Here is a 25,620-nt window from a genome sequence, read left to right on the forward strand (position 1 = left end):
ACACACACAATGATACAGTCATTACCCAGACACCTCCAGTGCTGTTACTATAGAATTTCCCAGCATTCCCACCTCTCCAGTCAGCAGCTCAGTCATCTTGTAGATCAGTTCTAAGATCTTCTTCTCATGTATCCGGGAGTGAGGGGGAGGCTGTGTGATGGGGCTCTGACTACTGCTCCATCCTCCTGACTCATGGATGATGGGAGTCGTACAGTCACCCGATGTCTTCTTCACTATTGTGTACTCCTGTGTATGGAGAGAGACACTTAGAGAACTGAACACAGTATTCCCCCCTCAGTAGAAAGAGGGAGATTGTGACCCCGCTGTATAGAGCTCTAGTGCCCCCACATCAGTAATACTGGAGACCTCACCTACAAAAAGACATTGAGAAAATAGAACGAGGCCAAAACTAAAAAGGAAATAATATTGGGGGACTAGATGGACCATGTGCTCTCCTCCTGCCGTCATCTTCTATGTTTCTATATAGAGGTCATCCTGATCCTCCTTGTCATTCTCATTGCTCTACAACATCACTATTGCTGCATTGGTGACATGACACATAACTGACCATATTGGTAGCTGATCTTCAGCTTTTCTGCTGGTGGCTTCTTGACGTCACTTGGAAGGTCTGGACGCTGTTATACAGGACACTGGATTCTCCTATTACTTCCTATTATGTATTGTCCCTTCCCTATGTGTGACTTGTTCTATAATGTAGAAAAGTTTACCTCTCCGCTCAACAGGTAGATGATCTCCAAGGTGAAGTCTAATATTCTTCTGCTCATCTCATTCAGGTCCTTGTCCATCCTTGGTGGGTCATTCAGGACAAGGAACGTTGTGGAGAAGATGAGAATTCTGGAGGATCTAGTACTGCAGACGTCTTTATGAAGAAAGGAGAAGATGGAGATCATACAGGGGACAACATCATGTGTGACATACAGAACCTCACTTATTCATCATTGAGAGAAATATCTTCTCAGAGCCGTCACCACATGGAATAAAGGGGTATTCCCAACACGGACATTTCTCCCCAGGATATGCCAGAAATGTCTGATAGATGCGGCTCCACCTCTGGGTAGCCTTGTTAGGTGGTTTCCGTAACTCTTATAGAAGTGAATGGAGAGACACAATCTGCTCAGGTCCATCTGCTATATAATCTGCTGCCAACAGATCAGACGGGTGGTCAATGTGACAGATTCCCTTTATGAATTAATACACCCCTGATAAAAGTTTTTACAGATATTAGAAGTTACCCCAGAGATCCTGGATCTTCAGAGACATCTAAAATTCTTATTTATTACAGTATTCTCCTATTCCTTGTAGATTGTTTTAACAATCAAGTGTTTGACTAACACTTTGTTCACATTTTCAAAACAGACACCAACCACGGTTCATGTAAGGTCCCGGCAATCCAGCGCGCGCAGAAGATCCAGGAAGCGTAGTGTGTATGTACGGAAGGTCCCGGCAATTCAGCAAGGAAGCAGCTTGTGCTGTGTGTGCAGGATCTCTGCATTATCTTATCACTCAGCAGTCACATCTTACACACAGACTTCTAAATAATGTGACCTGTCCACCTTCTACATTACTCTGTAGTCCTCCTTCTAGACACATTCTCTGCTTCTACATTACTATGTGCTCCTCCTTCTACACCTGTCCTCTGCATTACTCTGTGCTCCTCCTCCTAGACCTGTCCTCTGCTTCTACATTACTCTGTGCTCCTCCTCCTAGACCTGTTCTCTGCTTCTACATTACTCTGTGCTCCTCCTTCTAGACCTGTCCTCTGCTTCGACATTACTCTGTACTCCTTCTAGATCTGTCCTCTGCTTCTACACATTGCTGTGTGCTCCTCCTTCTAGACCAGTCCTCTGCTTCTACACATTGCTGTGTGCTCCTCCTTCTAGACCTATCCTCTGCTTCTACATTACTCTGTGCTCCTCCTTCTAGACCTGTCCTCTGCTTCTACATTATTCTGTGCTCCTCCTTCTAGACCTGTGCTCTGCTTCTACATTACTCTGTGCTCCTCCTTCTAGACCTGTCCTCTGCTTCTACATTATTCTGTGCTCATCCTTCTAGACCTGTGCTCTGCTTCTACATTACTCTGTGCTCCTCCTTCTAGACCTGTCCTCTGCTTCTACATTATTCTGTGCTCCTCCTTCTAGACCTGTGCTCTGCTTCTACATTACTCTGTGCTCCTCCTTCTAGACCTGTCCTCTGCTTCCACATTATTCTGTGCTCCTCCTTCTAGACCTGTGCTCTGCTTCTACATTACTCTGTGCTCCTCCTTCTAGACCTGTCCTCTGCTTCTACATTATTCTGTGCTCATCCTTCTAGACCTGTGCTCTGCTTCTACATTACTCTGTGCTCCTCCTTCTAGACCTGTCCTCTGCTTCTACATTATTCTGTGCTCCTCCTTCTAGACCTGTCCTCTGCTTCTACATTACTCTGTGCTCCTCTTTCTAGACCTGTCCTCTGCTTCTACATTACTCTGTGCTCCTCCTTCTAGACCTGTCGTCTGCTTCTACATTACTCTGTGCTCCTCCTTCTAGAACGGTCTTCTGCTTCTACATTACTCTCTGCTCCTCCTTCTAGACCTGTCTTCTGCTTCTACATTACTCTGTGCTCCTCCTTCTAGAACGGTCTTCTGCTTCTACATTACTCTCTGCTCCTCCTTCTAGACCACTCCTCTGCTTCTACATTACTCTGTGCTCCTCTTTCTAGACCGGTCCTCTGCTTCTACATTACTCTGTGCTCCTCCTTCTAGACCTGTCCTCTGCTTCAACATTACTCTGTGCTCCTCCTTCTAGAACTGTCTTCTGCTTCTACATTACTCTCTGCTCCTCCTTCTAGACCGGTCCTCTGCTTCTACATTACTCTGTGCTCCTCTTTCTAGACCTGTCCTCTGCTTCTACATTACTCTGTGCTCTTCCTTCTAGACCTGTCCTCTGCTTCTACATTACTCTGTGCTCCTCCTTCTAGACCTGTCCTCTGCTTCTACATTACTCTGTGCTCCTCCTTCTAGACCGGTCCTCTGCTTCTACATTACTCTGTGCTCCTCCTTCTACACCTGTCCTCTGCTTCCAAATTACTCTGTGCTCCTCCTTCTACACCTGTCCTCTGCTTCCACATTACTCTGTGCTCCTCTTTCTAGACCTGTCCTCTGCTTCTACATTACTCTCTGCTCCTCCTTCTAGACCTGTCTTCTGCTTCTACATTATTTTGTGCTCCTCCTTCTAGACCTGTCCTCTGCTTCTACATTACTCTGTCCTCCTCTTTCTAGACCTGTCCTCTGCTTCTACATTACTCTGTGCTCCTCTTTCTAGACCTGTCCTCTGCTTCTACATTACTCTCTGCTCCTCCTTCTAGACCTGTCTTCTGCTTCTACATTACTCTGTGCTCCTCCTTTTAGAACTGTCTTCTGCTTCTACATTACTCTCTGCTCCTCCTTCTAGAACTGTCTTCTGCTTCTACATTACTCTGTGCTCCTCCTTCTAGAACGGTCTTCTGCTTCTACATTACTCTGTGCTCCTCCTTCTAGAACGGTCTTCTGCTTCTACATTACTCTCTGCTCCTCCTTCTAGACCGGTCCTCTGCTTCTACATTACTCTGTGCTCCCCTTTCAAGACCTGTCCTCTGCTTCTACATTACTCTGTGCTCCTCCTTCTAGACCTGTCCTCTGCTTCTACATTACTCTGTTCTCCTTCTAGACCTGTCCCCTGCTTCTACATTACTCTCTGCTCCTCCTTCTAGACCTGTCTTCTGCTTCTACATTACTCTGTGCTCCTCCTTCTAGAACGGTCTTCTGCTTCTACATTACTCTGTGCTCCTCCTTCTAGAACGGTCTTCTGCTTCTACATTACTCTCTGCTCCTCCTTCTAGACCGGTCCTCCGCTTATACATTACTCTGTGCTCCTCCTTCTAGACCTGTCCTCCGCCTTCTACGTTACTCTGTACTCCTTCTAGACCTGTCCTCCGCTTCTACATTACTCTGTGCTCCTCCTTCTAGACCTGTCCTCCGCCTTCTACATTACTCTGTGCTCCTCCTTACAGACCTGTCCTCCACCTTCTACGTTACTCTGTACTCATTCTAGACCTGTCCTCCGCCTTCTACATTATTCTGTGCTCCTCCTTCTAGACCTGTCCTCTGCTTCTACATTACTCTGTGCTCCTCCTTCTAGAACTGTCTTCTGCTTCTACATTACTCCGTGCTCCTGCTTCTACATTACTCTGTGCTCCTCCTTCTACATTACTCTGTGCTCCTCCTTCTACATTACTCTGTGCTCCTCCTTCTACATTACTCTGTGCTCCTCCTTCTAGACCTGTCCTCTGCTTCTACACTATTCTGTGCTGCTCCTTCTAGACTCGTCTTCTGCTCCTACATTATTTTGTGCTCCTCCTTCTAAACCGGTCCTCTGCTTCTACATTACTCTGTGCTCCTCCTTCTAGACCTGTCCTCTGCTTCTACACTATTCTGTGCTGCTCCTTCTAGACTCGTCTTCTGCTCCTACATTATTTTGTGCTCCTCCTTCTAAACCGGTCCTCTGCTTCTACATTACTCTGTGCTCCTCCTTCTAAACCGGTCCTCTGCTTCTACATTACTCTGTGCTCCTCCTTCTAGACCTATCCACATCCTTCTACATTACTCTGTGCGCCTTCTAAACCTGTCCCCTGCTTCTACATTACTCTGTGCTCCTCCTTCTAGACGCATCCTCTGCTTCTACATTACTCTGTGCTCCTCCTTCTAGACCTGTCCTCCGCCTTCTACATTACTCTGTGCTCCTCCTTCTAGACCTGTCCTTCGCCTTCTACGTTACTCTGTACTCCTCCTTCTGGACCTGTCCTCTGCCTTCTACATTATTTTGTGCTCCTCCTTCTAGACCTGTCCTCTGCTTCTACATTACTCTGTCCTCCTCTTTCTAGACCTGTCCTCTGCTTCTACATTACTCTGTGCTCCTCTTTCTAGACCTGTCCTCTGCTTCTACATTACTCTCTGCTCCTCCTTCTAGACCTGTCTTCTGCTTCTACATTACTCTGTGCTCCTCCTTCTAGACCGGTCCTCTGCTTCTACATTACTCTGTGCTCCTCTTTCTAGACCTGTCCTCTGCTTCTACATTACTCTGTGCTCCTCTTTCTAGACCTGTCCTCTGCTTCCACATTACTCTGTGCTCCTCCTTCTAGACCTGTCATCTGTTTCTACATTACTCTGCTCCTCCTTCTACACCTGTCCTCTGCTTCTACATTACTCTGTCCTCTGCCTTCTACATTACTCTGTGCTCCTCCTCCTAGACCTGTCCTCTGCTTCTACATTACTCTGTGCTCCTCCTTCTAGACCTGTCCTCTGCTTCTACATTACTCTGTGCTCCTCCTTCTAGACCTGTCCTCTGCTTCTACATTACTCTGTGATCCTCCTTCTAGACCTGTCCACCACCTTCGACAGTAGACCACACCCTCCTGATACAAATTCTCCAGTCCCTTGACATCACAGACTTGGCCCTCTCCTGGATCTGCTCATACCTTACCAACTAAACATTTAGTATCTCCCACTCATACACCACCTCCTCCTCCTCATCCCACCCTCTCTCTGTTAGTGTCCCTCTAGGGTGAGTGTCCTGGGACCCTCACTCTTCTAAACCTTTGGTGATATTTACCTCCCTGGTCTTGATGTTCCCTCCCTGCTATATACAGTGTATAACAGTTTTCTCCTCCTCCACCTCCCGCTTCCTAAAGATCAACATGGAGAAACCTGAATCATCTTTACCCCATGTCACTCACCCCCCCCCCTTACCAGAACTATCAATCACAGGTAATGGCTCCCCACTTTTCCCCGTCTCACAGGCCGCTGTATTGGGATAACACTTAGGCCGGATTCACACGAGCATGTGCGTTTTGCACGCGCAAAAGCTCTGTGTGTCATCAGCATATGATGCGTGGCTGCGTGCTTTTCACGCAGCCGCCATCATTATGACACTCTGTTTTTATGTTTGTAAACAGAAAAGCACGTGGTGCTTTTCTGTTTTCATTCATAGTTTTGACTACTGTAGTGCGCGGCACAGGGAAGTGCGTCCGTGTGTGGTTTTCACGCACCCATTGACTTAAATGGGTGCGAGATGCGCGAAAAAAGGGCAAGTATAGGACATACGCTGCGTGAAAATCACTGACAGTCTGAACGGCCCCATAGACTAACATAGGTCCGTGCGACACGTGTGAAAATCACGCGCGTAGCACGGACGTATTATACGTTTGTCTGAATAAGCCCTTAACGTCAGACAGCACAGCCAAGCACTTCCCACTTCTTGCTGCCTCCACCTCATAAACCCTCTAGAAGCCTTTCCTCACCCTCGAACACACATAAATGCCAGTACATATGCCCTCATCATCCACCGTCTAGACTACTCCACCATCCTCCTCTGTGGCTTCACATATAACACTATTACTGGCTACACATTGCCTGCTAAATTATGCAAAACCGCACAGAAATGACCTCATGTAACCTTACCTTACTACTGCATCATGGGAAATCTGACTGATAAGACTAACCAGCGGTGACCGGAAGTCATGTACACCAGACCGGCGCTGCTCCACCTCAAACACGGAAACAGCTGAAGGACCTTTGATGACGTCACCAACATGTGACTGGGCGGGGTTTATCACTGGAGAATACATAGCCCCACTCCCTCACAAAGACCACTCATGTCATGGGATTATCATCACTATACACAGCACAGCTGTCCCCAGAGAGCCCTGCCCGTCATGTCACGTGATCATCATCAGTTCCCTACACAACACAAGAGCCCCGCCCTCTCATTGAACCTGTGACTCTTAATGTCACGTGATCATCATCAGGGGTCTTTCCTCCATAGCTCGCGCTTCCCATTTCTAAGCTCCGCCCCTGAAACATCGGATGTTGATATTATCACAGGTACTTCATCTACCAGATCGCTTACTGATAAGCTCCGCCCCTCCTATCCCGGCCACATGGTGATGACTTAATCACAGGTCCTTTATCCACAAGCGATTATATTTTGCACTGCTTAGCTGTGATCACTCCTGTACTGGTCACATGATCCTCATTGCCCATCATGTCACGTGATCATCATATGCCCTTCATGCATCGCTCATTTAGTCTTCTCCACTGATAAGCTCCGCCCCTGTCGCGTGGTGGTGACGTCATCACAGGTCTTTCAGCTATTGCCGTGTAGGAGGTGGAGAGCAGCGCTGGTCGGGTGTTCTCTCAGTCACCCCTGTATGAGTGTGTATACAGAGAGCTGTCAATCATTGAGTGACTCCGCGCGCTGGACGCCTAGCCGGGATTTAACCCCTCCAGTGCCGGCCTCTTAGGGGTAAGTTGTTATTTCTGGTCTTTGTAGTGGGCGGGTGGTTTGTGGGACGAGTCGTGTTTTGTAATGACATAATATTCGGGACATACAACTTATTCACTGACTTTTATACATTTCTTGTTAATGTCGTTCACCGTGCGGTTTAAGGGAATGTTCACACGTAGCGAATACGACCCACAACACGCAAGGAAATCACCCCGAATATTCACCCCAAATGGTGGACGTATAATCCTCCCGAATATCTACTACAGAAATACAGCAAGCCCGATCCTCACCTCTCCGAGCGTTACCATAGCAACACGTCCCTGCTCTTCCGGCTGTGTCCAGGTGACCCCTATAATGACGTGACCTCTCTAGCCTGTGATTGGCTGCAGGGGTCACATGACGCCTTCTGTTTTATAGATGTGTAACCTGCAGCGTTGCTGTGAACACGCGGTGGAGCCGCAGAGGATTCTGGGCTGGTCGGAAGAAAATGTGGTCTTCTCAGACATCAACAATAAATGGCAGGCATCCATAGGCCTATGGTTAAAATTTATAGATGTTCATTCTATGGATAGGAACTCAGACTGACTTTGAAAAGTCTGTCTCTGAACTAAATATTAACCTCTTAAAGAGGCTCTGTCACCAGATTTTGCAGCCCCTATCTGCTATTGCAGCAGATAGACGCAGCAATGTAGATTACAGTAACGTTTTTATTTTTAAAAAACGAGCATTTTTGGCCAAGTTATGACCATTTTTGTATTTATGCAAATGAGGCTTGCAAAAGTACAACTGGGCGTGTTTACAGTAAAAGTCCAACTGGGCGTGTATTATGTGCGTACATCGGGGCGTTTTTACTACTTTTACTAGCTGGGCGTTGTGTATAGAAGTATCATCCACTTCTCTTCACAACGCCCAGCTTCTGGCAGATCACGCTGTGACGTCACTTCCCCAGGTCCTGCATCGTGTCAGACGAGCGAGGACACATCGGCACCAGAGGCTACAGATGATTCTGCAGCAGCATCGGCGTTAGCAGGTAAGTCGATGTAGCTACTTACCTACAAATGCTGATGCTGCTGCAGAATCATCTGTAGCCTCTGGTGCCGACACGATGCAGGACCTGTGAGTGACGTCACAGATCTGCACTGCCAGAAGCTGGGCGTTGTGAAGAGAAGTGGATGATACTTCTATACACAACGCCCAGCTAGTAAAAGTAGTAAACACACCCCGATGTACGCACATAATACACGCCCAGTTGGACTTTTACTTTTAAACACACCCACTTGGACTTTTGCAAGCCTCATTTGCATAACTACAAAAATGGTCATAACTTGGCCAAAAATGCTCGTTTTTAAAAAATAAAAACGTTACTGTAATCTACATTGCAGCGCCTATCTGCTGCAATAGCAGATAGGGGTTGCAAAATCTGGTGACAGAGCCTCTTTAAGGACGCAGCCTAGTTTTGGCCTTAAATAGGCTCTGTCACCACATTATAAGTGTCCTTTCTCCTATATAAGTAAAGAGACTCTGTCACCACATTATAAGTGTCCTTTCTCCTATATAAGTAAAGAGGCTCTGTCACCACATTATAAGTGTCCTATCTCCTATATAAGTAAAGAGACTCTGTCACCACATTATAAGTGCCCTATCTCCTATATAAGTAAAGAGACTCTGTCACCACATTATAAGTGTCCTATCTCCTATATAAGTAAAGAGGCTGTCACCACATTATAAGTGTCCTATCTCCTATATAAGTAAAGAGGCTGTCACCACATTATAAGTGCCCTATCTCCTATATAAGTAAAGAGACTCTGTCACCACATTATAAGTGCCCTATCTCCTATATAAGTAATGAGACTCTGTCACCACATTATAAGTGTCCTATCTCCTATATAAGTAAAGAGGCTGTCACCACATTATAAGTGTCCTATCTCCTATATAAGTAAAGAGACTCTGTCACCACATTATAAGTGTCCTATCTCCTATATAAGTAAAGAGGCTCTGTCACCACACTATAAGTGTCCTATCTCCTATATAAGTAAAGAGGCTCTGTCACCACATTATAAGTGTCCTATCTCCTATATAAGTAAAGAGGCTCTGTCACCACATTATAAGTGTCCTATCTCCTATATAAGTAAAGAGGCTCTGTCACCACATTATAAGTGCCCTATCTCCTATATAAGTAAAGAGGCTGTCACCACATTATAAGTGCCCTATCTCCTATATAAGTAAAGAGGCTGTCACCACATTATAAGTGCCCTATCTCCTATATAAGTAAAGAGACTCTGTCACCACATTATAAGTGCCCTATCTCCTATATAAGTAAAGAGGCTCTGTCACCACATTATAAGTGTCCTATCTCCTATATAAGTAAAGAGGTTCTGTCACCACATTATAAGTGTCCTATCTCCTATATAAGTAAAGAGGCTCTGTCACCACACTATACGTGCCCTATCTCCTATATAAGTAAAGAGACGCTGTCACCACATTATAAGTGTCCTATCTCCTATATAAGTAAAGAGACTCTGTCACCACATTATAAGTGTCCTATCTCCTATATAAGTAAAGAGACTCTGTCACCACATTATAAGTGCCCTATCTCCTATATAAGTAAAGAGACTCTGTCTCCACATTATAAGTGTCCTATCTCCTATATAAGTAAAGAGGCTCTGTCACCACATTATAAGTGTCCTATCTCCTATATAAGTAAAGAGACTCTGTCTCCACATTATAAGTGTCCTATCTCCTATATAAGTAAAGAGGCTCTGTCACCACATTATAAGTGTCCTATCTCCTATATAAGTAAAGAGGCTCTGTCACCACATTATAAGTGCCCTATCTCCTATATAAGTAAAGAGACTCTGTCACCACATTATAAGTGCCCTATCTCCTATATAAGTAAAGAGGCTCTGTCACCACATTATAAGTGCCCTATCTCCTATATAAGTAAAGAGACTCTGTCACCACATTATAAGTGCCCTATCTCCTATATAAGTAAAGAGGCTGTCACCACATTATAAGTGTCCTATCTCCTATATAAGTAAAGAGGCTCTGTCACCACATTATAACTGCCCTATCTCCTATATAAGTAAAGAGGCTCTGTCACCACATTATAAGTGCCCTATCTCCTATATAAGTAAAGAGGCTGTCACCACATTATAAGTGTCCTATCTCCTATATAAGTAAAGAGACTCTGTCACCACATTATAAGTGCCCTATCTCCTATATAAGTAAAGAGGCTCTGTCACCACATTATAAGTGCCCTATCTCCTATATAAGTAAAGAGACTCTGTCACCACATTATAAGTGCCCTATCTCCTATATAAGTAAAGAGGCTGTCACCACATTATAAGTGTCCTATCTCCTATATAAGTAATGAGACTCTGTCACCACATTATAACTGCCCTATCTCCTATATAAGTAAAGAGGCTCTGTCACCACATTATAAGTGCCCTATCTCCTATATAAGTAAAGAGGCTGTCACCACATTATAAGTGCCCTATCTCCTATATAAGTAAAGAGGCTCTGTCACCACATTATAAGTGTCCTATCTCCTATATAAGTAAAGATGCTCTGTCACCACATTATAAGTGCCCTATCTCCTATATAAGTAAAGAGGCTCTGTCACCACATTATAAGTGTCCTATCTCCTATATAAGTAAAGAGGCTCTGTCACCACATTATAAGTGCCCTATCTCCTATATAAGTAAAGAGTCTCTGTCACCACATTATAAGTGCCCTATCTCCTATATAAGTAAAGAGGCTGTCACCACATTATAAGTGTCCTATCTCCTATATAAGTAAAGAGGCTGTCACCACATTATAAGCGTCCTATCTCCTATATAAGTAAAGAGGCTGTCACCACATTATAAGTGTCCTATCTCCTATATAAGTAAAGAGACTCTGTCACCACATTATAAGTGCCCTATCTCCTATATAAGTAAAGAGACCCTGTCACCACATTATAAGTGTCCTATCTCCTATATAAGTAAAGAGGCTCTGTCACCACATTATAAGTGTCCTATCTCCTATATAAGTAAAGAGGCTCTGTCACCACATTATAAGTGCCCTATCTCCTATATAAGTAAAGAGGCTGTCACCACATTATAAGTGCCCTATCTCCTATATAAGTAAAGAGGCTCTGTCACCACATTATAAGTGCCCTATCTCCTATATAAGTAAAGAGGCTCTGTCACCACATTATAAGTGTCCTGTCTCCTATATAAGTAAAGAGGCTGTCACCACATTATAAGTGTCCTATCTCCTATATAAGTAAAGAGGCTCTGTCACCACATTATAAGTGTCCTATCTCCTGTATAAGTAAAGAGACTCTGTCACCACATTATAAGTGTCCTATCTCCTATATAAGTAAAGAGGCTCTGTCACCACATTATAAGTGCCCTATCTCCTATATAAGTAAAGAGGCTCTGTCACCACATTATAAGTGTCCTGTCTCCTATATAAGTAAAGAGGCTGTCACCACATTATAAGTGTCCTATCTCCTATATAAGTAAAGAGGCTCTGTCACCACATTATAAGTGTCCTATCTCCTATATAAGTAAAGAGACTCTGTCACCACATTATAAGTGTCCTATCTCCTATATAAGTAAAGAGGCTCTGTCACCACATTATAAGTGCCCTATCTCCTATATAAGTAAAGAGGCTCTGTCACCACATTATAAGTGCCCTATCTCCTATATAAGTAAAGAGACTCTGTCACCACATTATAAGTGTCCTATCTCCTATATAAGTAAAGAGGCTCTGTCACCACATTATAAGTGCCCTATCTCCTATATAAGTAAAGAGGCTCTGTCACCACATTATAAGTGTCCTATCTCCTATATAAGTAAAGAGGCTCTGTCACCACATTATAAGTGTCCTATCTCCTATATAAGTAAAGAGGCTCTGTCACCACATTATAAGTGCCCTATCTCCTATATAAGTAAAGAGACTCTGTCACCACATTATAAGTGTCCTATCTCCTATATAAGTAAAGAGACTCTGTCACCACATTATAAGTGCCCTATCTCCTATATAAGTAAAGAGACTCTGTCACCACATTATAAGTGTCCTATCTCCTATATAAGTAAAGAGACTCTGTCACCACATTATAAGTGCCCTATCTCCTATATAAGTAAAGAGACTCTGTCACCACATTATAAGTGTCCTATCTCCTATATAAGTAAAGAGACTGTCACCACATTATAAGTGCCCTATCTCCTATATAAGTAAAGAGGCTCTGTCACCACATTATAAGTGTCCTATCTCCTATATAAGTAAAGAGGCTGTCACCACATTATAAGTGTCCTATCTCCTATATAAGTAAAGAGGATCTGTCACCACATTATAAGTGCCCTATCTCCTATATAAGTAAAGAGGCTCTGTCACCACATTATAAGTGTCCTATCTCCTATATAAGTAAAGAGGCTCTGTCACCACATTATAAGTGTCCTATCTCCTATATAAGTAAAGAGGCTCTGTCACCACATTATAAGTGCCCTATCTCCTATATAAGTAAAGAGGCTCTGTCACCACATTATAAGTGTCCTATCTCCTATATAAGTAAAGAGGCTCTGTCACCACATTATAAGTGCCCTATCTCCTATATAAGTAAAGAGGCTCTGTCACCACATTATAAGTGTCCTATCTCCTATATAAGTAAAGAGACTCTGTCACCACATTATAAGTGTCCTATCTCCTATATAAGTAAAGAGGCTCTGTCACCACATTATAAATGCCCTATCTCCTATATAAGTAAAGAGGCTCTGTCACCACATTATAAGTGTCCTATCCCCTACATAAGTAAAGAGGCTCTGTCACCACATTATAAGTGTCCTATCTCCTATATAAGTAAAGAGGCTCTGTCACCACATTATAAGTGTCCTATCTCCTATATAAGTAAAGAGGCTCTGTCACCACATTATAAGTGTCCTATCTCCTATATAAGTAAAGAGGCTCTGTCACCACATTATAAGTGCCCTATCTCCTATATAAGTAAAGAGGCTCTGTCACCACATTATAAGTGTCCTATCTCCTATATAAGTAAAGAGGCTCTGTCACCACATTATAAGTGCCCTATCTCCTATATAAGTAAAGAGGCTCTGTCACCACATTATAAGTGTCCTATCTCCTATATAAGTAAAGAGGCTCTGTCACCACATTATAAGTGTCCTATCTCCTATATAAGTAAAGAGACTCTGTCACCACATTATAAGTGTCCTATCTCCTATATAAGTAAAGAGGCTCTGTCACCACATTATAAATGCCCTATCTCCTATATAAGTAAAGAGGCTCTGTCACCACATTATAAGTGTCCTATCCCCTACATAAGTAAAGAGGCTCTGTCACCACATTATAAGTGCCCTATCTCCTATATAAGTAAAGAGGCTCTGTCACCACATTATAAGTGTCCTATCTCCTATATAAGTAAAGAGACTCTGTCACCACATTATAAGTGTCCTATCTCCTATATAAGTAAAGAGACTCTGTCACCACATTATAAGTGTCCTATCTCCTATATAAGTAAAGAGACTCTGTCACCACATTATAAGTGCCCTATCTCCTATATAAGTAAAGAGACTCTGTCACCACATTATAAGTGTCCTATCTCCTATATAAGTAAAGAGACTCTGTCACCACATTATAAGTGTCCTATCTCCTATATAAGTAAAGAGGCTGTCACCACATTATAAGTGTCCTATCTCCTATATAAGTAAAGAGACTCTGTCACTACATTATAAGTGCCCTATCTCCTATATAAGTAAAGAGGCTCTGTCACCACATTATAAGTGTCCTATCTCCTATATAAGTAAAGAGACTCTGTCACTACATTATAAGTGCCCTATCTCCTATATAAGTAAAGAGACTCTGTCACTACATTATAAGTGCCCTATCTCCTATATAAGTAAAGAGGCTCTGTCTCCACATTATAAGTGTCCTATCTCCTATATAAGTAAAGAGGCTCTGTCTCCACATTATAAGTGTCCTATCTCCTATATAAGTAAAGAGGCTCTGTCACCAAATTATAAGTGCCCTATCTCCTATATAAGTAAAGAGGCTCTGTCACCACATTATAAGCGCCCTATCTCCTATATAAGTAATGAGGCTCTGTCACCACATTATAAGTGCCCTATCTCCTATATAAGTAAAGAGGCTCTGTCACCACATTATAAGTGTCCTATCTCCTATATAAGTAAAGAGGCTCTGTCACCACATTATAAGTGCCCTATCTCCTATATAAGTAAAGAGACTCTGTCACCACATTATAAGTGTCCTATCTCCTATATAAGTAAAGAGGCTCTGTCACCACATCATAAGTGTCCTATCTCCTATATAAGTAAAGAGGCTCTGTCACCACATCATAAGTGTCCTATCTCCTATATAAGTAAAGAGGCTCTGTCACCACATTATAAGTGCCCTATCTCCTATATAAGTAAAGAGACTCTGTCACCACATTATAAGTGTCCTATCTCCTATATAAGTAAAGAGACTCTGTCACCACATTATAAGTGCCCTATCTCCTATATAAGTAAAGAGACTCTGTCACCACATTATAAGTGTCCTATCTCCTATATAAGTAAAGAGACTCTGTCACCACATTATAAGTGCCCTATCTCCTATATAAGTAAAGAGGCTCTGTCACCACATTATAAGTGTCCTATCTCCTATATAAGTAAAGAGGCTCTGTCACCACATTATAAGTGTCCTATCTCCTATATAAGTAAAGAGGCTCTGTCACCACATTATAAGTGTCCTATCTCCTATATAAGTAAAGAGGCTCTGTCACCACATCATAAGTGTCCTATCTCCTATATAAGTAAAGAGGCTCTGTCACCACATTATAAGTGCCCTATCTCCTATATAAGTAAAGAGACTCTGTCACCACATTATAAGTGTCCTATCTCCTATATAAGTAAAGAGGCTGTCACCACATTATAAGTGTCCTATCTCCTATATAAGTAAAGAGGCTCTGTCACCTCATTATAAGTGCCCTATCTCCTATATAAGTAAAGAGGCTCTGTCACCACATTATAAGTGTCCTATCTCCTATATAAGTAAAGAGGCTCTGTCACCACATTATAAGTGTCCTATCTCCTATATAAGTAAAGAGGCTCTGTCACCACATTATAAGTGCCCTATCTCCTATATAAGTAAAGAGGCTCTGTCACCACATTATAAGTGTCCTATCTCCTATATAAGTAAAGAGGCTCTGTCACCACATTATAAGTGCCCTATCTCCTATGTAAGTAAAGAGGCTGTCACCACATTATAAGTGCCCTATCTCCTATATAAGTAAAGAGGCTCTGTCACCACATTATAAGTGTCCTATCTCCTATATAAGTAAAGAGGCTGTCACCACATTATAAGTGCCCTATCTCCTATATAAGTAAAGAGGCTCTGTCACCACATTATAAGTGCCCTATCTCCTATATAAGTAAAGAGACTCTGTCACCACATTATAAGTGCCCTATCTCCTATATAAGTAAAGAGGCTCTGTCACCACATTATAAGTGTCCTATCTCCTATATAAGTAAAGAGGCTCTGTCACCACATTATAAGTGCCCTATCTCCTATATAAGTAAAGAGGCTCTGTCACCACATTATAAGTGCCCTATCTCCTATATAAGTAAAGAGGCTCTGTCACCACATTATAAGTGTCCTATCTCCTATATAAGTAAAGAGGCTCTGTCACCACATTATAAGTGCCCTATCTCCTATATAAGTAAAGAGACTCTGTCACCACATTATAAGTGTCCTATCTCCTATATAAGTAAAGAGACTCTGTCTCCACATTATAAGTGCCCTATCTCCTATATAAGTAAAGAGGCTGTCACCACATTATAAGTGCCCTATCTCCTATATAAGTAAAGAGGCTCTGTCACCACATTATAAGTGCCCTATCTCCTATATAAGTAAAGAGGCTCTGTCACCACATTATAAGTGCCCTATCTCCTATATAAGTAAAGAGGCTCTGTCTCCACATTATAAGCGCCCTATCTCCTATATAAGTAATGAGGCTCTGTCACCACATTATAAGTGTCCTATCTCCTATATAAGTAAAGAGACTCTGTCACCACATCATAAGTGTCCTATCTCCTATATAAGTAAAGAGACTCTGTCACCACATTATAAGTGCCCTATCTCCTATATAAGTAAAGAGGCTCTGTCACCACATTATAAGTGTCCTATCTCCTATATAAGTAAAGAGGCTCTGTCACCACACTATAAGTGTCCTATCTCCTATATAAGTAAAGAGGCTGTCACCACATTATAAGTGTCCTATCTCCTATATAAGTAAAGAGGCTCTGTCACCACATTATAAGTGCCCTATCTCCTATATAAGTAAAGAGGCTCTGTCACCACATTATAAGTGTCCTATCTCCTATATAAGTAAAGAGACTCTGTCACCACATTATAAGTGCCCTATCTCCTATATAAGTAAAGAGGCTCTGTCACCACATTATAAGTGCCCTATCTCCTATATAAGTAAAGAGGCTCTGTCACCACATTATAAGTGCCCTATCTCCTATATAAGTAAAGAGGCTCTGTCACCACATTATAAGTGTCCTATCTCCTATATAAGTAAAGAGGCTCTGTCACCACATTATAAGTGTCCTATCTCCTATATAAGTAAAGAGACTCTGTCACCACATTATAAGTGCCCTATCTCCTATATAAGTAAAGAGGCTCTGTCACCACATTATAAGTGTCCTATCTCCTATATAAGTAAAGAGGCTCTGTTGCCACATTATAAGTGTCCTATCTCCTATATAAGTAAAGAGGCTGTCACCACATTATAAGTGTCCTATCTCCTATATAAGTAAAGAGGCTGTCACCACATTATAAGTGCCCTATCTCCTATATAAGTAATGAGGCTCTGTCACCACATTATAAGTGTCCTATCTCCTATATAAGTAAAGAGACTCTGTCACCACATTATAAGTGCCCTATCTCCTATATAAGTAAAGAGGCTGTCACCACATTATAAGTGTCCTATCTCCTATATAAGTAAAGAGGCTCTGTCACCACATTATAAGTGCCCTATCTCCTATATAAGTAAAGAGACTCTGTCACCACATTATAAGCGCCCTATCTCCTATATAAGTAAAGAGACTCTGTCACCACATTATAAGTGTCCTATCTCCTATATAAGTAAAGAGGCTCTGTCACCACACTATAAGTGTCCTATCTCCTATATAAGTAAAGAGGCTCTGTCACCACATTATAAGTGTCCTATCTCCTATATAAGTAAAGAGGCTGTCACCACACTATAAGTGCCCTATCTCCTATATAAGTAAAGAGGCTGTCACCACATTATAAGTGTCCTATCTCCTATATAAGTACAGAGGCTGTCACCACATTATAAGTGCCCTATCTCCTATATAAGTAAAGAGACTCTGTCACCACATTATAAGCGTCCTATCTCCTATATAAGTACAGAGGCTCTGTCACCACATTATAAGTGCCCTATCTCCTATATAAGTACAGAGGCTCTGTCACCACATTATAAGTGCCCTATCTCCTATATAAGTAAAGAGACTCTGTCACCACATTATAAGTGTTCTATCTCCTATATAAGTAAAGAGGCTCTGTCACCACATTATAAGTGTCCTATCTCCTATATAAGTAAAGAGACTCTGTCACCACATTATAAGTGCCCTATCTCCTATATAAGTAAAGAGACTCTGTCACCACATTATAAGTGTCCTATCTCCTATATAAGTAAAGAGGCTGTCACCACATTATAAGTGTCCTATCTCCTATATAAGTAAAGAGGCTCTGTCACCACATTATAAGTGTCCTATCTCCTATATAAGTAATGAGGCTCTGTCACCACATTATAAATGCCCTATCTCCTATATAAGTAAAGAGGCTCTGTCACCACATTATAAGTGTCCTATCTCCTATATAAGTAAAGAGACTCTGTCACCACATTATAAGTGTCCTATCTCCTATATAAGTAAAGAGGCTCTGTCACTACATTATAAGTGTCCTATCTCCTATATAAGTAAAGAGACTCTGTCACCACATTATAAGCGCCCTATCTCCTATATAAGTAAAGAGGCTGTCACCACATTATAAGTGTCCTATCTCCTATATAAGTAAAGAGGCTCTGTCACCACATTATAAGTGTCCTATCTCCTATATAAGTAATGAGACTCTGTCACCACATTATAAGTGTCCTATCTCCTATATAAGTAATGAGACTCTGTCACCACATTATAAGTGTCCTATCTCCTATATAAGTAAAGAGACTCTGTCACCACATTATAAGTGTCCTATCTCCTATATAAGTAAAGAGGATCTGTCACCACATTATAAGTGTACTATCTCCTATATAAGTAAAGAGGCTGTCACCACATTATAAGTGTCCTATCTCCTATATAAGTAAAGAGACTCTGTCACCACATTATAAGTGTCCTATCTCCTATATAAGTAAAGAGGATCTGTCACCACATTATAAGTGTCCTATCTCCTATATAAGTAAAGAGACTCTGTCACCACATTATAAGTGTCCTATCTCCTATATAAGTAAAGAGGCTCTGTCACCACATTATAAGTGTCCTATCTCCTATATAAGTAAAGAGGCTCTGTCACCACATTATAAGTGTCCTATCTCCTATATAAGTAAAGAGACTCTGTCACCACATTATAAGTGTCCTATCTCCTATATAAGTAAAGAGGCTCTGTCACCACATTATAAGTGTCCTATCTCCTATATAAGTAAAGAGGCTCTGTCACCACATTATAAGTGTCCTATCTCCTATATAAGTAAATAGGCTGTCACCACATTATAAGTGTCCTATCTCCTATATAAGTAAAGAGGCTCTGTCACCACATTATAAGTGTCCTATCTCCTATATAAGTAAAGAGGCTCTGTCACCACATTATAAGTGTCCTATCTCCTATATAAGTAAAGAGACTCTGTCACCACATTATAAGTGCCCTATCTCCTATATAAGTAAAGAGGCTCTGTCACCACATTATAAGCGCCCTATCTCCTATATAAGTAAAGAGGCTCTGTCACCACATTATAAGTGTCCTATCTCCTATATAAGTAAAGAGGCTCTGTCACCACATTATAAGTGCCCTATCTCCTACATAAGTAAAGAGACTCTGTCACCACATTATAAGTGCCCTATCTCCTATATAAGTAATGAGACTCTGTCACCACATTATAAGTGCCCTATCTCCTATATAAGTAAAGAGGCTGTCACCACATTATAAGTGCCCTATCTCCTATATAAGTAAAGAGACTCTGTCACCACATTATAAGTGTCCTATCTCCTATATAAGTAAAGAGGCTGTCTCCACATTATAAGTGCCCTATCTCCTATATAAGTAAAGAGGCTCTGTCACCACATTATAAGTGTCCTATCTCCTATATAAGTAATGAGGCTCTGTCACCACATTATAAGTGTCCTATCTCCTATATAAGTAAAGAGGCTCTGTCACCGCATTATAAGTGCCCTATCTCCTATATAAGTAAAGAGACTCTGTCACCACATTATAAGTGTCCTATCTCCTATATAAGTAAAGAGACTCTGTCACCACATTATAAGTGCCCTATCTCCTATATAAGTAAAGAGGCTCTGTCACCACATTATAAGTGCCCCATCTCCTATATAAGTAAAGAGGCTCTGTCACCACATTATAAGTGTCCTATCTCCTATATAAGTAAAGAGGCTCTGTCACCACATTATAAGTGTCCTATCTCCTATATAAGTAAAGAGGCTCTGTCACCACATTATAAGTGTCCTATCTCCTATATAAGTAAAGAGGCTCTGTCACCACATTATAAGTGCCCTATCTCCTATATAAGTAAAGAGGCTGTCACCACATTATAAGTGCCCTATCTCCTATATAAGTAAAGAGGCTCTGTCACCACATTATAAGTGTCCTATCTCCTATATAAGTAAAGAGGCTCTGTCACCACATTATAAGTGTCCTATCTCCTATATAAGTAAAGAGGCTCTGTCACCACATTATAAGTGTCCTATCTCCTATATAAGTAAAGAGACTCTGTCACCACATTATAAGTGTCCTATCTCCTATATAAGTAAAGAGGCTGTCACCACATTATAAGTGCCCTATCTCCTATATAAGTAAAGAGGCTCTGTCACCACATTATAAGTGCCCTATCTCCTATATAAGTAAAGAGACTCTGTCACCACATTATAAGTGCCCTATCTCCTATATAAGTAAAGAGACTCTGTCACCACATTATAAGTGTCCTATCTCCTATATAAGTAAAGAGACTCTGTCACCACATTATAAGTGTCCTATCTCCTATATAAGTAAAGAGACTCTGTCACCACATTATAAGTGCCCTATCTCCTATATAAGTAAAGAGGCTCTGTCACCACATTATAAGTGCCCTATCTCCTATATAAGTAAAGAGGCTCTGTCACCACATTATAAGTGCCCTATCTCCTATATAAGTAAAGAGGCTCTGTCACCACATTATAAGCGTCCTATCTCCTATATAAGTAAAGAGGCTCTGTCACCACATTATAAGTGTCCTATCTTCTATATAAGTAAAGAGGCTCTGTCACCACATTATAAGTGCCCTATCTCCTATATAAGTAAAGAGGCTGTCACCACATTATAACTGCCCTATCTCCTATATAAGTAAAGAGGCTCTGTCACCACATTATAAGTGTCCTATCTCCTATATAAGTAAAGAGACTCTGTCACCACATTATAAGTGTCCTATCTCCTATATAAGTAAAGAGACTCTGTCACCACATTATAAGTGTCCTATCTCCTATATAAGTAAAGAGGCTCTGTCACCACATTATAAGTGTCCTATCTCCTATATAAGTAAAGAGGATCTGTCACCACATTATAAGTGTCCTATCTCCTATATAAGTAAAGAGGCTCTGTCACCACATTATAAGTGTCCTATCTCCTATATAAGTAAAGAGGCTCTGTCACCACATTATAAGTGCCCTATCTCCTATATAAGTAAAGAGGCTCTGTCACCACATTATAAGTGCCCTATCTCCTATATAAGTAAAGAGGCTCTGTCACCACATTATAAGTGCCCTATCTCCTATATAAGTAAAGAGGCTCTGTCACCACATTATAAGTGTCCTATCTCCTATATAAGTAAAGAGGCTCTGTCACCACATTATAAGTGTCCTATCTCCTATATAAGTAAAGAGACTCTGTCACCACATTATAAGTGTCCTATCTCCTATATAAGTAAAGAGGCTCTGTCACCACATTATAAGTGCCCTATCTCCTATATAAGTAAAGAGGCTCTGTCACCACATTATAAGTGCCCTATCTCCTATATAAGTAAAGAGGCTCTGTCACCACATTATAAGTGCCCTATCTCCTATATAAGTAAAGAGGCTCTGTCACCACATTATAAGTGCCCTATCTCCTATATAAGTAAAGAGGCTCTGTCACCACATTATAAGTGCCCTATCTCCTATATAAGTAAAGAGGCTCTGTCACCACATTATAAGTGTCCTATCTCCTATATAAGTAAAGAGACTCTGTCACCACATTATAAGTGCCCTATCTCCTATATAAGTAAAGAGACTCTGTCACCACATTATAAGTGCCCTATCTCCTATATAAGTAAAGAGACTCTGTCACCACATTATAAGTGCCCTATCTCCTATATAAGTAAAGAGGCTCTGTCACCACATTATAAGTGTCCTATCTCCTATATAAGTAAAGAGGCTCTGTCACCACATTATAAGTGTCCTATCTCCTATATAAGTAAAGAGGCTCTGTCACCACATTATAAGTGCCCTATCTCCTATATAAGTAAAGAGGCTCTGTCACCACATTATAAGTGTCCTATCTCCTATATAAGTAAAGAGACTCTGTCACCACATTATAAGTGTCCTATCTCCTATATAAGTAAAGAGACTGTCACCACATTATAAGTGCCCTGTCTCCTACATAAGTAAAGAGGCTGTCACCACATTATAAGTGCCCTATCTCCTATATAAGTAAAGAGGCTCTGTCACCACATTATAAGTGTCCTATCTCCTATATAAGTAAAGAGACTCTGTCACCACATTATAAGTGTCCTATCTCCTATATAAGTAAAGAGGCTGTCACCACATTATAAGCGTCCTATCTCCTATATAAGTAAAGAGACTCTGTCACCACATTATAAGTGCCCTATCTCCTATATAAGTAAAGAGGCTCTGTCACCACATTATAAGTGTCCTATCTCCTATATAAGTAAAGAGGCTGTCACCACATTATAAGTGCCCTGTCTCCTATATAAGTAAAGAGGCTCTGTCACCACATTATAAGCGTCCTATCTCCTATATAAGTAAAGAGACTGTCACCACATTATAAGTGCCCTATCTCCTATATAAGAGACTCTGTCACCACATTATAAGTGTCCTATCTCCTATATAAGTAAAGAGGCTCTGTCACCACATTATAAGTGTCCTTTCTCCTATATAAGTAAAGAGGCTGTCACCACATTATAAGTGTCCTATCTCCTATATAAGTAAAGAGACGCTGTCACCACATTATAAGTGCCCTATCCCCTACATAAGGAGATGGGCGCTGTAATGTAGGTGACAGTAATGCTTTTTATTTAGAAAAACGATCTTTTTTCACAACGTTAGGAGCGATTTAAGTTTATGCTAATTAGCTTTCTTAATGCCCAAGTGGGCGTACTTTTACTTTTGACCAAGTGGGCGTTGTACAGAGGAGTGCATGACGCTGACCAATCGGCATCATGCACTCCTCTCCATTCATTTACACTGCACTAGCGATATAGATATATCGCTATGTGCAGCCTCATACACAAGCCCTAATATTACTACAGTGTCCTGATAATGAATATACATCACTACCAGCCTGGACGTCATGTGTACTCAGAATCCTGACACTTCTGAATCTTTTTTGAGATTCCAGCAACGGATACGAAATCTCGCGAGATCTCGGAGCTAAACGAGATTTGGTGTCACTTGCCGGAATCTCACAAAAAAAGATTCAGAAGTGTCAGGATTCTGAGTACACATGACGTCCAGGCTGGATTTCATGTGTATTCATTATCAGGACACTGTAGTAATGTTAGGGCTTGTGTATGAGGCTGCACATAGCGATATATCTATATCGCTAGTGCAGTGTAAATGAATGGAGAGGAGTGCATGATGCCGATTGGTCAGCGTCATGCACTCCTCTGTACAACGCCCACTTGGTCGAAAGTAAAAGTACGCCCACTTGGGCATTAAGAAAGCTCATTAGCATAAACTAAAATCGCTCCTAACTTTGTGAAAAAAGATCGTTTTTCTAAATAAAAAGCATTACTGTCACCTACATTACAGCGCCCATCTCCTTATATAGGAGACAGGGCACTTATAATGTGGTGACAGAGCCTCTTTACTTATATAGGAGATAGGGCACTTATAATGTGGTGACAGAGTCTCTTTACTTATATAGGAGATAGGGCACTTATAATGTGGTGACAGAGCCTCTTTACTTATATAGGAGATAGGGCACTTATAATGTGGTGACAGCCTCTGTACTTATATAGGAGATAGGGCACTTATAATGTGGTGACAGCCTCTTTACTTATATAGGAGATAGGACACTTATAATGTGGTGACAGAGTCTCTTTACTTATATAGGAGATAGGACACTTATAATCTGGTGACAGAGCCTCTTTACTTATATAGGAGATAGGGCACTTATAATGTGGTGACAGAGCCTCTTTACTTATATAGGAGATAGGACACTTATAATGTGGTGACAGAGCCTCTTTACTTATATAGGAGATAGGACACTTATAATGTGGTGACAGAGCCTCTTTACTTATATAGGAGATAGGACACTTATAATGTGGTGACAGAGCCTCTTTACTTATATAGGAGATAGGGCACTTATAATGTGGTGACAGAGCCTCTTTACTTATATAGGAGATAGGACACTTATAATGTGGTGACAGAGCCTCTTTACTTATATAGGAGATAGGGCACTTATAATGTGGTGACAGAGCCTCTTTACTTATATAGGAGATAGGGCACTTATAATGTGGTGACAGAGTCTCTTTACTTATATAGGAGATAGGGCACTTATAATGTGGTGACAGAGCCTCTTTACTTATATAGGAGATAGGACACTTATAATGTGGTGACAGCCTCTTTACTTATATAGGAGATAGGGCACTTATAATGTGGTGACAGCCTCTTTACTTATATAGGAGATAGGACACTTATAATGTGGAGACAGAGTCTCTTTACTTATATAGGAGATAGGACACTTATAATGTGGTGACAGAGCCTCTTTACTTATATAGGAGATAGGACACTTATAATGTGGTGACAGAGCCTCTTTACTTATATAGGAGATAGGGCACTTATAATGTGCTGACAGAGTCTCTTTACTTATATAGGAGATAGGACACTTATAATGTGGTAACAGAGCCTCTTTACTTATATAGGAGATAGAGCACTTATAATGTGGTGACAGAGCCTCTTTACTTATATAGGAGATAGGGCACTTATAATGTGGTGACAGAGTCTCTTTACTTATATAGGAGATAGGGCACTTATAATGTGGTGACAGAGTCTCTTTACTTATATAGGAGATAGGGCACTTATAATGTGATGACAGAGCCTCTTTACTTATATAGGAGATAGGGCACTTATAATGTGGTGACAGCCTCTTTACTTATATAGGAGATAGGGCACTTATAATGTGGTGACAGCCTCTTTACTTATATAGGAGATAGGACACTTATAATGTGGTGACAGCCTCTTTACTTATATAGGAGATAGGGCACTTATAATGTGGTGACAGAGCCTCTTTACTTATATAGGAGACAGGACACTTATAATGTGGTGACAGAGCCTCTTTACTTATATAGGAGACAGGACACTTATAATGTGGTGACAGAGCCTCTTTACTTATATAGGAGATAGGACACTTATAATGTGGTGACAGCCTCTTTACTTATATAGGAGATAGGACACTTATAGTGTGGTGACAGAGCCTCTTTACTTATATAGGAGATAGGACACTTATAGTGTGGTGACAGAGCCTCTTTACTTATATAGGAGATAGGACACTTATAATGTGGTGACAGCCTCTTTACTTATATAGGAGATAGGACACTTATAATGAGGTGACAGTCTCTTTACTTATATAGGAGATAGGACACTTATAATGTGGTGACAGAACCTCTTTACTTATATAGGAGATAGGGCACTTATAATGTGCTGACAGAGTCTCTTTACTTATATAGGAGATAGGACACTTATAATGTGGTAACAGAGCCTCTTTACTTATATAGGAGATAGAGCACTTATAATGTGGTGAC

At 41.2% G+C, this 25,620-nt stretch overlaps 3 protein-coding genes across 5 annotated transcripts in view; 2 read left to right on the plus strand and 1 right to left on the minus strand.

The window, feature by feature from the left end:
* The window catches only part of LOC142659738 (uncharacterized), a 76,462-nt gene extending 69,352 nt beyond the window's left edge, over positions 1-7,110 (minus strand). Inside the window, exons 1-3 of the mRNA XM_075836205.1 lie at positions 6,494-7,110; positions 729-880; positions 73-246 (exon numbers count right to left, since the gene is read on the minus strand). Coding sequence (XP_075692320.1) covers positions 73-246; positions 729-806 — 252 coding nt within the window. The 5' untranslated portion in view covers positions 807-880; positions 6,494-7,110. The remainder of the gene's footprint in view (positions 1-72; positions 247-728; positions 881-6,493) is intronic.
* The window catches only part of LOC142655905 (uncharacterized), a 523,874-nt gene that overhangs the window by 207,933 nt on the left and 290,321 nt on the right, over positions 1-25,620 (plus strand). The window lies entirely within an intron of this gene.
* Positions 6,642-25,620, plus strand: part of LOC142667560 (uncharacterized) — a 69,361-nt gene continuing 50,382 nt past the window's right edge. For 2 of the 3 annotated variants that reach the window (XM_075847079.1, XM_075847080.1), the window contains exon 1: positions 6,643-7,337. The gene's annotated coding sequence lies outside the window, so the exon portion shown is untranslated. Of the gene's footprint in view, positions 7,338-25,620 lie in introns of all 3 variants that reach the window. The other variant, XM_075847082.1, reaches the window with a different exon arrangement.

This window comes from Rhinoderma darwinii, chromosome 1 (assembly GCF_050947455.1).
Source record: "Rhinoderma darwinii isolate aRhiDar2 chromosome 1, aRhiDar2.hap1, whole genome shotgun sequence".
NCBI classification, from domain to species: domain Eukaryota; kingdom Metazoa; phylum Chordata; class Amphibia; order Anura; family Rhinodermatidae; genus Rhinoderma; species Rhinoderma darwinii.